The sequence below is a fragment of the Musca autumnalis genome, unplaced genomic scaffold (assembly GCF_047663935.1).
Source record: "Musca autumnalis isolate F117 unplaced genomic scaffold, ASM4766393v1 scaffold_4, whole genome shotgun sequence".
NCBI lineage: Eukaryota > Metazoa > Arthropoda > Insecta > Diptera > Muscidae > Musca > Musca autumnalis.
This window is the reverse complement of record NW_027411977.1, coordinates 146,472,274-146,487,722: the sequence shown is the minus strand read 5'-3', so window position 1 is coordinate 146,487,722 and position 15,449 is coordinate 146,472,274. Positions and strand designations below refer to the sequence as shown.

The window sequence follows — 15,449 nt, the reverse complement described above, 5'->3', positions numbered from 1 at the left end:
TGCTTCCTGGCATACTGGTCCAAAATTTATACGATGACCTACTGAAATGACAAGTGGTCGCGATATCTATCAAAACGATATGACTCCCAAAATAAGATCCACTCCCATAATGGACTATGTCGGTCCATTCCTTCAAGTACCTCCTCCGCAATACTTTTGAACTTAAATCCTAATCCACATTTTTGTCGGCAAGTTCAAATGTCCAAAAAGGGCCACAAAATTCTGAAGAGGCCCAAAATACATTCGATCTGTCCGTAGATCGGTGGTGCTTAAAATATTTTGTGCATTAGTCTCTCTGAGAAAGTCTTTCCGTTGCTAAACCACGACAGATGAGAATAAAGAGTACGAATGTTGCTGTTGTAGTCACATTAACGTATATGGGTGATCTTGGCTGCCGTAGATGAAAGTTTCAATTCACATAGGCTGAGGGCAAAGCCGACTGATACTTTTTTACTTGTTAACTTATTTTATGTACCTACTTGATTTATGTTTTACCTCCAATACCCATGTTTAAACCTTAATTTTCAGATTTAATAGTTGATATTTGTGGCGTTTTTTATATTCACATATTCCACCACTCTTGCCGATTACATTACCGGCATATATCGAACATATGCAAGTGCATGTCAACACAGAACTAATTCAATATAGCCAGCCAGCAGTATTCCATTTATAAATGAGTTTGTTATGGTTGTCACTGCATCCGCAGGAAGATATTCAATTGAGTTAGCGATGGCTGTTGAAATTGAAAATATTATTTCAATATCGCGAATTACTCATTCCCCTGAAGTAGAAATAATGATTTTATTATCACGTTCAAATATACACATTTATGTTGACATAAATATTATTGCTATTAATATTTTATTTTTCGTCTTTACGAAAAATCTGCTTTGAACCTTGAAAAAGTAATTGTCAGCCTATTTCAATATTTGTTGCCGTTGTTTGAAATGCTAAGAGTGTGTAGGGTATCACTTACCTCCAATCATGGGCAGCAAATCCTGGGCAATTTGTTTTGCATTGTTCACAGCGCACACCATCCTCGACTTCACGGATAATTACACCCTAGAATGAAATTAAAAGCAAAAGAAAAAAATTAGAAACCACATAACTCACATGAATACATAAGTGAGTGCACTTAATGCTTGTAAATAATTAGCGTTTCCTTATTTAATTGAGGCCAATTTGTGTTAAAATATGTACATATATTGTAAACTGTTGAACATACATACATACATAGCCGATGTATGTTATGTTTCAAAAGAAGGGAAGGACTTAAAAACTATTTAGGAATAGTTTTGTTGTAAAGTATTTTTAGTTTCGATCAGGGCTTTGGAGTCGGAGTTGGAGTCTGGAGTCGCGAAAAAAATCTCGACTCCGACTCCGGGCAAAATGTTTTTTCTACGTTTATCAAAAGAGTTTTTATTTTTATACCCTCAGCCTTTAGGCTAAAGAGGGTATTTACACTTTGATACGACCAAAAATGTGCCTCATCGAAATAATGGTTTTAGACCCCATGTATGTTTGTACGATATCCGTTTCAGACAATTTTGAGTAGATCTAGCAATGTCCGTCCGTCTGTCTGTCTGTCTGTCCGTCTGTCTGTCTGGCTGGCTGGTGCGCACGATAACTCTCGAACGGATCAATCGATTCGGTTCAAATTTTGGGTATCGAAATATTTTGTCCAGATTCGATTTAAGTTCGAAGATGGGCCATATAGGTCCACTCCTTCAGGTACCTCCCCCACAAATGTTCAAAAATTGTCGCAAAACTTGTGCGCACGATAACTCTTGTAGGGAATAACCGATTTGGTCCATACTTTGCACATCGTGTAATTTCTATTAAACTTAGATGAGGTTCCAATATGGACTCAATCGGTCCACTCCTTCGGGTACCTCCCACACAAAATTTCGGAAAAGTTCAGTTTAGGACCTGGTCTCGAATCGCTTTGATTTTTGTTTACGCAAGTTGTATTCGCTGTCCTCTATACGACGCTGTAAGTTTCATTAGGTGCAAGTCCATACTTCCTGAGAATATAGCCTGAAAGTTACAAAAACCCCTATGACACCGTGTGTAGTGGTTGGAGCGCAAGATAACTCTCGAACGGATCTGCCGATTCGGTCCAAAATTTGGCTTTCGTAATATTTTGTCCAAACTTAGTTCAAGTTCAAAGATGGATTATATCGGTCCACTCCTTCCGGTACCTCCCCCACAAAAGTTCGAAAATGTTCGGAAAATTTGTGCGTACGATAACTCTTGAAGGGAGTAACCGATTTGGTCCATACTTTGCACATTATGAAATTTCTACCAGATTTAAATGTGGTTCCAATATGGACTCAATCGGCCCACTCCTTCGGGTACCTCCCACACAAATTTCGGATAAGTTCAGTTTAGGACTTGCTCTCGAATCGCTTTGATTTTTGTTGCAACAACTTGTATTCACTTCCCCCCATACGACGGTACAAGTTTCATTAGGGGAAGGTCCATACTTCCTGAGAAAATGGCCGGAAGGTTGCAAAAAGCCCATATGACACCTTGTGTAGTGGTTGGAGCTCGAGATAAATCTCGAACGGATCTGTCGATTCGGTCCAAAATTTGGTGTTCGTAATATTTTATCAAAACATAGTTTAAATTCGAAGATGGGCTATATCGGTCCACTCTTTCAGGTACCTCCCCCACAAAACTTAAAAAATGTTCGGAAAAGTTTTACGCACGTAACTCTTAAAGGGAGTGACCGATGTAATATATACTTTGCACATCCTAATATATCTACCAAATATAGATCAGGTTCGAATATGGACTATATTTGTCTACTCCTTCTGGTACCTCTCACACAAAATTTCGGATAAGTTCACTTGAAGACCTGCTCTCGAGTCACTTTGATTTTTGTTGAAGCGATTTGCATTCGCTACCTCCATTACGACGGTAAAAGTTTTTTCAGGGGCAAGTCCATATTTCTTGGGAAAACAGCCCGAAAGTTGTAAAAAACCCCTATGTCACCATATGTGGCGGTCGGAGAGCACGATAACTCTCGAACTGTTCAACCGATTTGGTATAACATTTGGTCTTCGGCATATTATATCCAAACTTAGTTTCATGGGCAATACAGGTCCACAACTTTCGGTACTTCTCCCCAATGTTTAAAAAATGTCACTAAAATGCTAGGACGGTATCACTTGAATGGGGCAACCAATTTGATCCAAACTTTGGATCTCCTAATATTTTATCAAAATTTAGCTTAACTTCTAAAATGGCCCATATCGATCCTCCCTAAGGGTACCTGCCCTACAAAAGTTCAACATTTGTGTATTAGTGCAGTTAATTCCTAATCCACATTTTTGTCGGCAAGTTCAAATGCCCAAAAAGGGCCACAAAATTCTGAAGGGACCTTAAATACATTTCGCTTTACATTGGCTGAGGGTATATATCTGTCGGCAAAGCCGACTGACACTTTTTTACTTGTTTTATGATAGAGAGATGAACTTTAATAAAATTTTAATAAATCGTTTATTCATTTTATAGGAAATCTATGAGTAAACTTGTAAGCAAAGGATTTATTATTTTTAGTAATGTTCCTTGACAATAGAATTATAATTGCATCTTTCAATATGAATCGATTTCTTAATATACCATCACATTTATGACAAAAATTATATACACTCTGGAATACTAGTTTTAGATCCCACATATTTATACTTCACAATATAATGTGGAAAAAGTATTATAAGTTTATTTTGTCCACAATTAAGGGGTTATGGTCACTTATCGTGCACGAAAAATTAATTTGTTTATGAATTTTTACAAGAAATCTACCAATTTTTTCCAAAAGATATTGTTTTCATCTGATTGATAACACCTTGAGCTACTTTCGGATTTTTTTTTTGTTGAAAAATATTGCACAGTTTTCTGACAAATGGTCGCCTACGAAATATTGTTTTTACTAAAGCAGTTTGCGGTGACCACTGTAGCTCGAAACCGAGTAAACCGATCAGCATATGTTTTTGTGGGATCATTAAGAGCATAATAATCTTGTACTTAAGCGAAACGGATTAAAAAATATCCATTTTTAAAAAACTTGTGAACTGTAGAAGTCAAAATTTCGATTTTACCTAAAAAAGTTGATAGTTTATTCGCTATAAATCCGTAAATTTTTTTTTAAAAGGTCTCTTGCTTAAGTACAATTTTTTATACATATAATAATCCCAAAATGCCATTTTGAGAAACCCGTGTTTCAAACTTCGGTGTTACATACAAATCACAATGAATTAGGGTGTCCAAAAAACCGGTTTTTCCAAACAAAACGGTTTTCGGTTAACCGAAATTTTCAATTTTTTCAAAAACCGGTTTTCGGTTTTCGGCATTTGCCAAAACCGGTTAACCGGTTTAAACCGGTTTTGTTAAATAGGTGCAAAATTGCTCATAATTTATAAATAGTTGATTAAAAATGTGCGACAAGGGGTAAATTAAATATAACGACTTCGTTATTATATACAGTCGAAATCGCTTATAACGTCGGTCAAGGGACCGACCAAAATCGGACGCTATAAGCGATAGTCGTTATAAACGATATTAATAAAAGAGGTCAAATTATATTATGTATAGTGACTCTTGGGCATAAATACGTTGTTTTATAAAGTAAATACTATATAAACTCAATACAATTTATGTACTTTTACATTATATATATATAAATATCTATAAATACTTAAAAACAAAATAGTACAAAATAAGGACAATAAATTCATTCTTCAGTAGACAAATTACGTTAATATAGGATTTGGTTTTATTTAAAATAGCCTATTTTAGTTTTGGCTTTTTTTAACGCAAAAGTTTAAATTTACTCAGATCTTGGGTTTGAAAGGGTTTCCAAAACACATTCTTTGTTTTAACATCTTCTGAGTAAATACATTATTAAAGAGTTTATACTGCTAGGCATGCCTCTGACACTGGCGGTAATTGAAATTCTGGTTCCGCAGTATCCTCAATTTCTTCGCTAGAATTTCCTTGATCTAAAACTTCAAATATTATGTCGTCGTTATACATGACATTGATGGCAACGAATTCATCAATATCTTCTACGTGTTGGGAGAAATGAGAATGGAGACAAATGCCTTTAGAATTTTTAAAAAGGATCATTAATCCCGCATAATGAAAACATTTAGCAATGACAGAAGACGCTAAGCTTTTCCAGGGTTTATCTAATAATAACACTGCATTCAACACATTTAATTTCGTACTTTTCTATTCTTGCCAGGATAGTGGGTGTCTGTCGATCCCGGTAATGCGATGTTTATGATGTTATTACTCATTGGTCTATGGGTTGTAAAACAGATGTAGCATTGGGTGGTAAAAAAAATCAAGCTTTATTGACTTGAGACCACCTACGTGACAGTCGTAATTCAGTTGTCTGACCTCATCCTCGAACATGTTGTGCAAAAAAAAAAAACAAATACAAATATTGAGAAAAATTTTTCTTCCTGGTATGCACTATAGGTCAAACAGCCCATTTTACTGGCCAAAAGTCAGATTTCGCACATTGTATTTTCACTTATTTTGTGTTACTTTCTTGTAAAAAACACTTCAAATATAATAAAAATAAATTTTGTTTTTGCTGCCAAATATGTATTATCCAAATATCTTTAAAAACTTGTTAACGAAATATGTTTACTTGTATACGTTCAGGGTGAAACAAAATCACAATATTAGCGTAAGTAACGATTTGGTTAGAAAGTATTCGATATATATTTATCAAAAATGCGCTCCTATCATCATTTATGTGTATAAATAGTTATTAAATGGGTGTTAACTTTGAATTTTCGAAGAAAGTAGAACATTTTGGGGTTATGTACGCTTTTAAAGTCTCGGCAACGTTCGGCAATGAAAGTAAAAATTGAAATTGGTTCATTAACTCGTGCCGAATTCAGAAAATTTTATGTGATTTTGCGTAAATTTGCTCGACAAGAATTATACAACTTTTTTTAGGTTACCATATTTTCCATAATATTGATTTTTTTGAAGTCAGGGTTAAACCTCTTACCAAATAATGTTAGCCAAATTGGAGTCTACAGCATTCTACTGTGTTCTAAAGTCAAATTATTTACAAATCTTTTATAAATACATATATACAGTTATAGTAATAATATGTCACATCATACTGTGGGATTTTCAAGGTAATAATTTTAAGGCATATTCACATTAAAACTCAAACGAAACACTCCAAAAAAGCTTCTGAACTTATGGGATGTCGAAGCCTTCAATTCTGTAGACAAATAACAGACCTTCCAGTTTTTGCCCCCAAAGGGTTAAGGTACCAGTTGTGTATTTGGTCCATAAAGGGTTAATTTTGTTGGCCCACGTTGTTCCATTTTTCTCCCTGAATCTAAAAACGCTATATTAACTTAAACCGAATACTTGTTATAACTTTAAGACTTTTGGCCAATAAAATGGCCCGTTTGACCTATAGTGGTATGGTTCGAGGTTATAACCGATAGCAAAATTCAAATATTTCACAAAAATCCGACGTTACAACCGATATGACGCTATAAGCGATGACGTTATAAGCGACGACGTTATAAGCGATTTCGACTGTAATTATTATTTATTTGTGTGGTATATAAAGGACAGAAATTCGGGACTTTTGGATTTCGTCGTTATAAGCGATATGACGTTATAAACGACGACGTTATACCACACGTATTCTCTCTTTATTTCTCATTTACCATTGCTTAGTAATGGGGAGAGTGTCTTACCACTACTAATACACGAACTATTCTGAGCACCCCTGGTCTAAAGATTGTGTTAATTATGCACAGACTCCCCCTAGTGAGGCTGATCATAGTGAACATTCTATTTAATAATTACTATATTGGACTAAACATTGGTTTTAAATTGTAGCTACTACAGCTCTAGTTCCTAGTTCACTGTACTAGTTCCAAAACGTGTGAATAACGTCATACAGACTGCCGTGTGATATTACGTATATTGGTACTGCGTAGTGAACTAGATTGGCACAACTTTAAACAAAATATATTTCAAATTTAAAGGTTAACAGTTTAGTTTACTTTCAAAGAAACAATTGTAGTGAACTATTAAAAATATCACTATTTTTTTAAAACCGGTTAACCGACACAAATAACCGGTTTTGCCGGTTAACCGAAAATGACGTTTTTGGCGAAAACCGGTTTCGGTTTTGTAACTCAAAACCGGGTAACCGGTTTCGTTTTTGGACACCCTACAATGAATTTTCTCTTTCTAACGCTCATATCTCAGCTAATTTTTATCCGATCGACATATTCTATTCTACATGTACTTTAAAATGAGTCAGCAAAAAATGTTGGCTTTCGCAAAATCTGTAAGTAACAAATTAATGTAGACCCCCCTTTTGGCATACCAATCTACATATTTCGACAAAATAAAACAAAAAAGCTATGTGACCCGTCCGTCCAAAAAAATTTAATCAGACTCGTCAGTTCTACTTGTTTTTGTTTTAAATTGATAATCTGAGGGTATACTCGTACATATATTTCGGCAAAATCTACTGAAACTTTGTAAATTCTTTCTGTTGTTTCTTTTCGATATAAGATACAGCAGATTCAATACGGAACATCAATTTTACATCGCATTGCATTACAAAATGCCTTAGAGAAAACAACAGATAAGCATATAGGGTCCTAGTATAGGAAAAGTTGAAAAATTTAGCATATTTTATTAATGTTTAGTGGTATAGGAAATTACCCTCGGAGTCGACTCCGGAGTCGGAGTCGTGAAAGAAACTGGCCTGGAGTCGGAGTCGAAGGAAAAATGGCTCGACTCCAAAGCCCTGGTTCCGATGAGAGTAGCTAAAATCATGAATGCTTCAAGAATGAAAATTTGTGTGTTATCAATACTAAGGCGAATTAAATAATGCCAAGCATGAAATACGAATTGTCATGGTAAAGTCCAAAACACATAAACAAGGTGTTAGATTCGGCCCAGTCGAAATTCCATGTGTGCATTACAGCACAAATGATTTAACCGAATATTTGGAGGTGGTGCAAACTAATATAGAAATTTACTAAAAGCAAAATAGTTAAATTGTGTAGCATACTTTTAGGATGCAAGTAAATAAATCTGTTGAATGATTGTTTCTTTGTTTCAAAAATGATTTGCTTTTTCTTCGCCAAATCTTTACGATTTGTCGTAAAAGCCGCTCAGTAGCGCTTAGTAGAAGACTTTTTTACAATGCGTAAACTTGAAGGAAAAATTTAAAAAAAAACACCAGAAATACGAAATTTCCCTATCACTCAAAAACAAAGTTATGTTTTACACAATTGTCTCTATTTTCACAGTGTCATGTAATTCGCAAAAAAAACCTATTTCACTATCAAAGAAACCCTTTCTTTTCAAAACGTCAATGTTAACAGTCTTTGATGAAGTACTTCCTTTTCTTGCTAAAAATTCCGACCAACGCGGAAATACAAAAACCATTCATATTAAGTGCATTTCTTGAGTGTGTTGCAATTTTTAAAAGGGCAAGGATTCTATCCGTTCGCTTTTTTAACGAAGCCAACCAACATCACTTCATCTAATGTCACCCATCAGCGCTTTAATTGGATGTAGGTCATCGATTTTTAGCGTGAACTTTGTATAAACGGAATTGTGTGTGTTGTCAATTTGGTGGGGTGGCCTACACCAGAAAGTCATTTAGGAGATAGTGAAATTGAATTGAAATGTCAGTGCAGCAGCCGTCTACCCTAACATCTTTATTTTTAGCAGACATAATGCCTTTAGTGGCAAAGGGGAAAATAAAGGAATGCATTAAATAACAAATTTTTTTAAAGGCTTTTTAGGCCACAAAACAAGCACACATACCAACTCACACCAGGCATCTAGTCTCCTGTACATTGTGTAGACAAAGCTGGCGCGAATAAGTGTGAGACAAGTGCGAAATAGCCTTTTTTAAGGATTTTTAACATTGAGTGGAGCGTAACACGGCATTGTTGTTCTACTTTTGAAACTGCACAAGAATGTTAAGGACGCTCTATAAGAAATGTTGTTTTGTTATATTCTTATTCGTTGCAAATGAAATGTATTCATATGTGTGAAGTATTCTTTTTAACTCATTACAATTGTACTTGACGTAAATTTTTGTAAGCCTTTATATGTTCTTAAAGCACATTTACAGTGGAGCATAAAATGTCTGTTTTTAGAAAACACATAATTTCTTGATTACCCAGTTAAAATACAAACGTGTATTAGGGGAAACAACAAGTTTCCCTCAGAGATGAATTTCGGGGAATTTTATCATTAGAAGTAATGTCCTAAAAGTACTCACCGATCCAATGAATGTCTGGAAAATTATTAAAATTATTCAACTAAACCAAATCCCTTCCAAAAATCTTCAATAGTTTAAAAGTGAGTAAAAAATTTAAAACTGATATTAGTCATACGTAATTTATAGGCGGAGTGGCGGGTCATACGGAAAAGACACGGAAATTGGTCAGGAACTTTCTTCGCATTTCAGTTTTTGATTTAATAAAATTTAGAGTGCAGATATATCGTTCATTAAAATGGCGGGCCGAACTTTTTATGCCCTCTGTCACGAATTGATTTGAAGCAAATAATAACAATTATTTTCCTCGTTTCCGAACGTACTAAGTTCTTCCTCCACATTCAGGTTTATTCTTTGGAAGAGTAGAATATCTTAACTGATGAAAATCACTTTACATTGATAATTTTCTGCGTTGAGGTTTTCTACCCATAGAGAGTCCAAAATACCAAGTTGAATCCACTTCAGTAGGAAAACGTAACAAAACCCTTTAAAAGATCTCACATGGGTTCTTTCTAAAACAAGGACCAATATTTAAAATTGTTCGAGTTGAGGTTTTGTATCCTCTGACAAGACGCAATACCAAATTACATCAATCTCGGTTCGAAAATTTGCAAAAAAAAAACACATCGAAATACATAAAATTGGGTAAAACCGGTTTATGGGGGCTGGACTAAAATCTAAAAACATTTAAGTCATTTCGGTTGATTAATGTGGCTCAAACTTTCGAAATCCAGAAAATTTGGAGGTACCGTTCTATGGGAGCTATATTAAGAAGTGGACCTAAGCCGACATATTTCTGGTGGAAAGTTGTACACCCTCAACGAAGACTCAATACTAAATTTTAGCAATTTTAGTGGGATATTGACGCCACGTCCTTTGAAGACTAAATACAAAATTTCAGCCATTTTGGTTTGTTGATTACGCTAAGACCTTCAAAATATCGAAAATTTTAGCCATTTCGGTTGGTTTTTAGGTCACAGTCTTCGAAATACCGAAAATCGAGATATACCCTTCTATGGGGGATATATGAAAACGAAAAATTATGCTGATAATTCTTTTCTACCGCATCGAAGACCAAAGTACCAAATTTCATTCGTTTCGATTTGATAAATAACACTGAAATCTTCAAAATACCCACAACCGGAAGGTACCCTTCTATGGGGGCTATATAAAGTATATATATTCTTGATCAGTATAAAATTCTAAGACGATCTAGCTATGTCCGTCTGTTGGAATCACTCTAACATTCGCAATAATTAAGCTAGAGCGCTATATTTTTGCACCCGAGTGTATTTTTTCCATAGGCAGGTCAAGTTCGAAGATGGGCTATATCGGCCAACGTTCTGGTATAGCCCCCATATAAGGGTACCTCCTGATTTTCGGTATTTTGGGGATTTTAGCTACATTTTTTGTAATTTCACGTTTGGGATTCCCAGTGGTCACAAAACATCTCCATCAAAAACAGTCAACATAGGTCCATGTTTTGGTACAGCCCCTATATATCGGTACCTCCCGATTTTCGGTATTTTGAGGATTATAGCTAAATTTTTTAACCGAACTACCTGTTATTTGCCGTTTGAAATTCCCAGCGGTCACAAACTTCTCCACTAAAAATTGTCAACATAGATGCCCCATATAACGGTACCTCCCGATTTTCGGTATTTTTAGGGTTTTAGCTACATTTTTGATCAAATTACCTGTAATTTAACATTTATGGTTCCCATTGGTCACAAAACATTTCTTCCAAAAATTGTCAACATAGGTCCACGTTTTGTTATAGCCCCCATATAACCTCCCAATTTTCGGTATTTTGAGGATTTTAGCTACAATTTTTGACCGAAGTATTTGCAATTCGACATTTGAGGTTCACAGTGGTCACAAAACTTCTCCACCAACAATTATCGACATAGGTCCACACTTTGATTTATTCCGATATAAGGTTGCCAACCGATTAAAGACATTTCTATTGTACCTTACTTTACCTTATTCTGGTATCAGTGGTCACAGAATATCTCCGCCTCAAATTGTGGACAGAATAGAAAATAATTATTCCGTTTTATAGAACATTGGTGGCGTTTATTTAATTGGGATAGCTGTTACAATTTTGATTTTTCAAACAAGAAACAAAGGGAACTGATGAGATCCAGTGGCGTGGATCGAAACTAGTCTTCCTTGCCTTACCCCTTGGCGAACAATGCCAAACCTTCTCCACTAATAAACTTGTTGTTTTAAATATTAAAACAACAAAAGGGATTAAGCCAGACTATTTTGAAAAATCAAAATTGTAACAGCTATCCCAATTAAATAAACGCCACCAATGTTCTATTTGAGAAACACTGGCACGGTTTTGTGTGTTGTTGGTATATAAGCTACCAAACAGCATTTGGGTATGTGCATTTGTTGAAAAATCAACGACACATACGAGTGGAAGAAGGTTTGCTTTGTTTCGTAAACACTTTCGTCGGAGTTGTGTTAGGTTACCAAAGAAAAACTTCTCATTGAAGGGTTTTCTTTGTTTACGTTTATACTTCGAGCTGACGATTGATGTTTGGGTACAAAAAGTTCCTTGTTGAATAAGTTATTGAAAAATAACTTCGGTGGAGAATATCCACAAACAAGAAACAAAGGGAACTGATGAGATCCAGTGGCGTGGATCGAAACTAGTCTTCCTTGCCTTACCCCTTGGCGAACAATGCCAAACCTTCTCCACTAATAAACTTGTTGTTTTAAATATTAAAACAACAAAAGGGATTAAGCCAGACTATTTTGAAAAATCAAAATTCCGTTTTAGTTTAGAATGTTTTATGGTGGAGGGTATGAAAAGTTCGGCCCGGCCGAACTTAACGCTTTTTTACTTGTTAAGAGACAATCCGGTGTTAAACAAGTTATGTAATTTATTTTTTTTAAATGTCAGACATTTTTTATAGAATTTGTTGGCGCAATTCATTAATTACACACAAATTTTATTTTTTCTTCTAAAATGATTTCCTCGACAAACTGTATATGTACACACGGCCGTGACGTCCGTCGTGCCAGAGAACATTGATTCCGTGCCTTAACTGGGGCCACTGGGGCCTAATTATGGAATTCGATTCGATCGAGCATTTGGTCGTGATTAAGGTATAATGGGACTCGATCGAAATTATTCATCGGTTTTTTCAAGAGTAACCAGTAATCGAACTATGAAAACCTATGTGTCCCTCAAGGAACATTGTAAAGGTAGATGACTAAAAATTTGCTTATTTTAAATCATAAACTATAAAACAAAATTATGAATGAAAAAATGAAAATATTTTTGGAATTTGTTGAACAATACATTGAATAATAATTTCGGAATGAAGTTGTGCTAGGAAAATATTAATGGTTGCAAAACCTTTTTGAAATTATTGTAACAGATTGCTAATATATTATTAATTCTCTCTCAAAATAAACGTGAAAGAATTTGGTGAATTTTTTGCATTAGCCTCTCTGAGAGGGTCTTTCCTTTGGGAAACAACGGTAGATGAGATGTTTAAAATGTGTTTGATATTGCATGAGCATCTGTTCGCAAAAAAGATACGATACAAATACGATGTAGGTACTTCAAAGGATGTTTATAAGATCGTCCCAGCTGACGAGTCATGGATGTATTCGTATGACCCCGAAACAAAACAGCAATCGCCAGGAGATGCAGATGAAGCATTCATAAACCATATTTTGGAGATGTCTCTCTCGGATTGGAAAAACTTCTTCTGTTACACATTTTGTTCTTCCAATATTTGAAGCAATAAAGTATGGACTTTAGCTGAAATAAACACATATCATGTATAATTTTCCTCTGAAAAGATTTCCCCGACAAACTGTATATACGTATGTATATAAATTTTGGTTAGCTGTGAAATATTCAAACATTTTTTTTCCATCTAATAAATGTAGAACAAGTTCGGCCTCTGTCGAAAATTGTTGGCTTAATGCCAAATACAGTAGAGATGCAATTCGGGATTGTGTTGTTGTTGGTGTTGTTATTCTTTGGCATAAGTTTGGCCCACTTCTTCTAACCAAGAAAATACTGCATGCTGGGTAAAATAAAAGAAAGAAAATATTATATCTAAAACTCATACTGGAACAAATGCATATTTTTGAATGAATGGCTTCCTTTTATCTGTTTTCAGTTGCTGTATGTTTAATTGCCAAAAACAAAAAACAACGAAATGCTGCAATTTGTGCCTTAAAATGGTACGATTTATTTCACATTATAGATTGTGTAAAAGAGAACAATAATTACACTAACAGAAATTAGTGTGATTTCATAAATAATTTTTAATGTTATTTTTGAATATCGTTGTCCTTGTAATTTGAGACATACAGCCTTATCATGAACGGCAATTCCCCGTGAATTTTTTCCCTTTCCCCCTTCGGCTTATCATGAAGAAGATCGGAAGGGAAAAAATCCGCCAAGTGTGAAAAATAGCTATCACAATCGAAAGGGAGAGCGAAAAATGTTTGTGAAAAAATTCGCAAATAAATTGATGGGGAATTGGGCAAAAATATTAATAAAACAAGTAAAAAAGTATCAGTCGGCTTTGCCGACAGAGATATACCCTCAGCCTGTGAAAATTGAAACACTTTTTAGGGGGTTTCAAAATTTTGGTTGTATGAACCGACAAAAATGTTGATTAGGATTAAAGTTCAAAAATTTTGCGGAAAAGGTACTTAAAGGAATGGACCGACATAGATCATGGGGGGTTTTTACAACCCTTCGGGCTGTTTTCTCAAGAAGTATGGACTTGCCCCTGAAACAACTTTTACCATCGCAATTAAGGCAGCGAATGTAAGTTGCTTCAACAAAAATCAAAGTGATTCAGTACCAGGTCTTAAAGTGAACTTATCCAAAATTTTGTGTGGGAGGTACGGTATGGATTGGACAAATATATTCCATATTCAAACCTGATCTATATCTGGTAGATATTATGAGAATGTGTAAAGTATGGATCAAATCGGTCACTCCCATCAAGAGTTATAGTGCGAAAAATTTTTCCGAACATTTTTGAACTTTTGTGGGGGAGGTACCTGAAGGAGTGGACCGGTAGGGCTTATTTTCAAACTTAAACTAAGTTTGCACAAAATATTATGAAGGTCACATTTTGGACTGAATCGGCAGATTCGGTCGAGAGTTATCTTGCGCTCCAACCACTACACACGGTGTCATAGGGCTTTTTTGTACCTTTCAGGCTATTTTCTCAGGAAGTATGGACTTGCCCCTGAGGAAGCTTGTACCTTCGTATAGGGGACAGTGAATACAAGATGTTACAACAAAAACCAAGGCGATTCAAGAGCAGGTCCTAAACTGAACTTTTCCGAAATTTTGTGTGGGAAGTACTCGAAGGAGTTTACCGATTGAGTCCATATTGGAACCTTATATAATTCTGGTAGACATTTCATAATGTGCAAAGTATGGACCAAATCGGTTGCTCCCTTCAAAAGTTATCGTACGCACAAATTTTCCGAACATTTTCGAACTTTTGTGGGTGAGGTACCGGAAGGAGTGGACCGATATAATCCATCTTTGAACTTGAACTAAGTTTGGACAAAATATTACGAAAGCCAAATTTTGGACGGAATCGGCAGATCCGTTCGAGAGTTATCTTGCGTTCCAACCACTACACACGGTGTTATAGGGTTTTTGTGACTTTCAGGCTATTTTCTCAGGAAGTATGGATTTGCCCCTAATGAAACTTACAGCGTCGTATAGAGGACAGCGAACACAACTTGCGTAAACAAAAATCAGAGCGATTCGAGACCAGGTCCTAAACTGAACTTTTCCGAAATTTTGTGTGGAAGGTACCTGAAAGAGTAGACCAATTGAGTCCATATTGGAACCTCATCTAAGTTTGGTAGAAATTACACGATGTGCAAAGTATGGACCAAATCGGTTATTCCCTTCGAGAGTTATCGTGCGCACAAATTTTCCGAACATTTTCGAACTTTTGTGGGGGAGGTACCTGAAGGAGTGGACCTATATGGCCCATCTTCGAACTTAAATCGAATCTGGACAAAATATTTCGATACCCAAAATTTGAACCGAATCGATTAATCCGTTCGAGAGTTATCGTGCGCACCAGCCTGCCAGACAGACAGACAGACAGACAGACAGACAGAC

General features: G+C 35.5%; 1 protein-coding gene and 1 long non-coding RNA gene across 2 annotated transcripts in view; one reads left to right on the top strand and one right to left on the bottom strand.

Annotated features, from left to right (window-relative positions):
* Positions 1–15,449, top strand: part of LOC141403528 (uncharacterized) — a 240,504-nt gene that overhangs the window by 78,794 nt on the left and 146,261 nt on the right. The gene's annotated exons all lie outside the window — the stretch shown is intronic.
* The window catches only part of Lmpt (four and a half LIM domains protein limpet), a 437,156-nt gene that overhangs the window by 287,818 nt on the left and 133,889 nt on the right, over positions 1–15,449 (bottom strand). Inside the window, exon 3 of the mRNA XM_073986055.1 lies at positions 980–1,065. Within this exon, the coding sequence (XP_073842156.1) occupies positions 980–1,065 (86 nt within the window). The remainder of the gene's footprint in view (positions 1–979; positions 1,066–15,449) is intronic.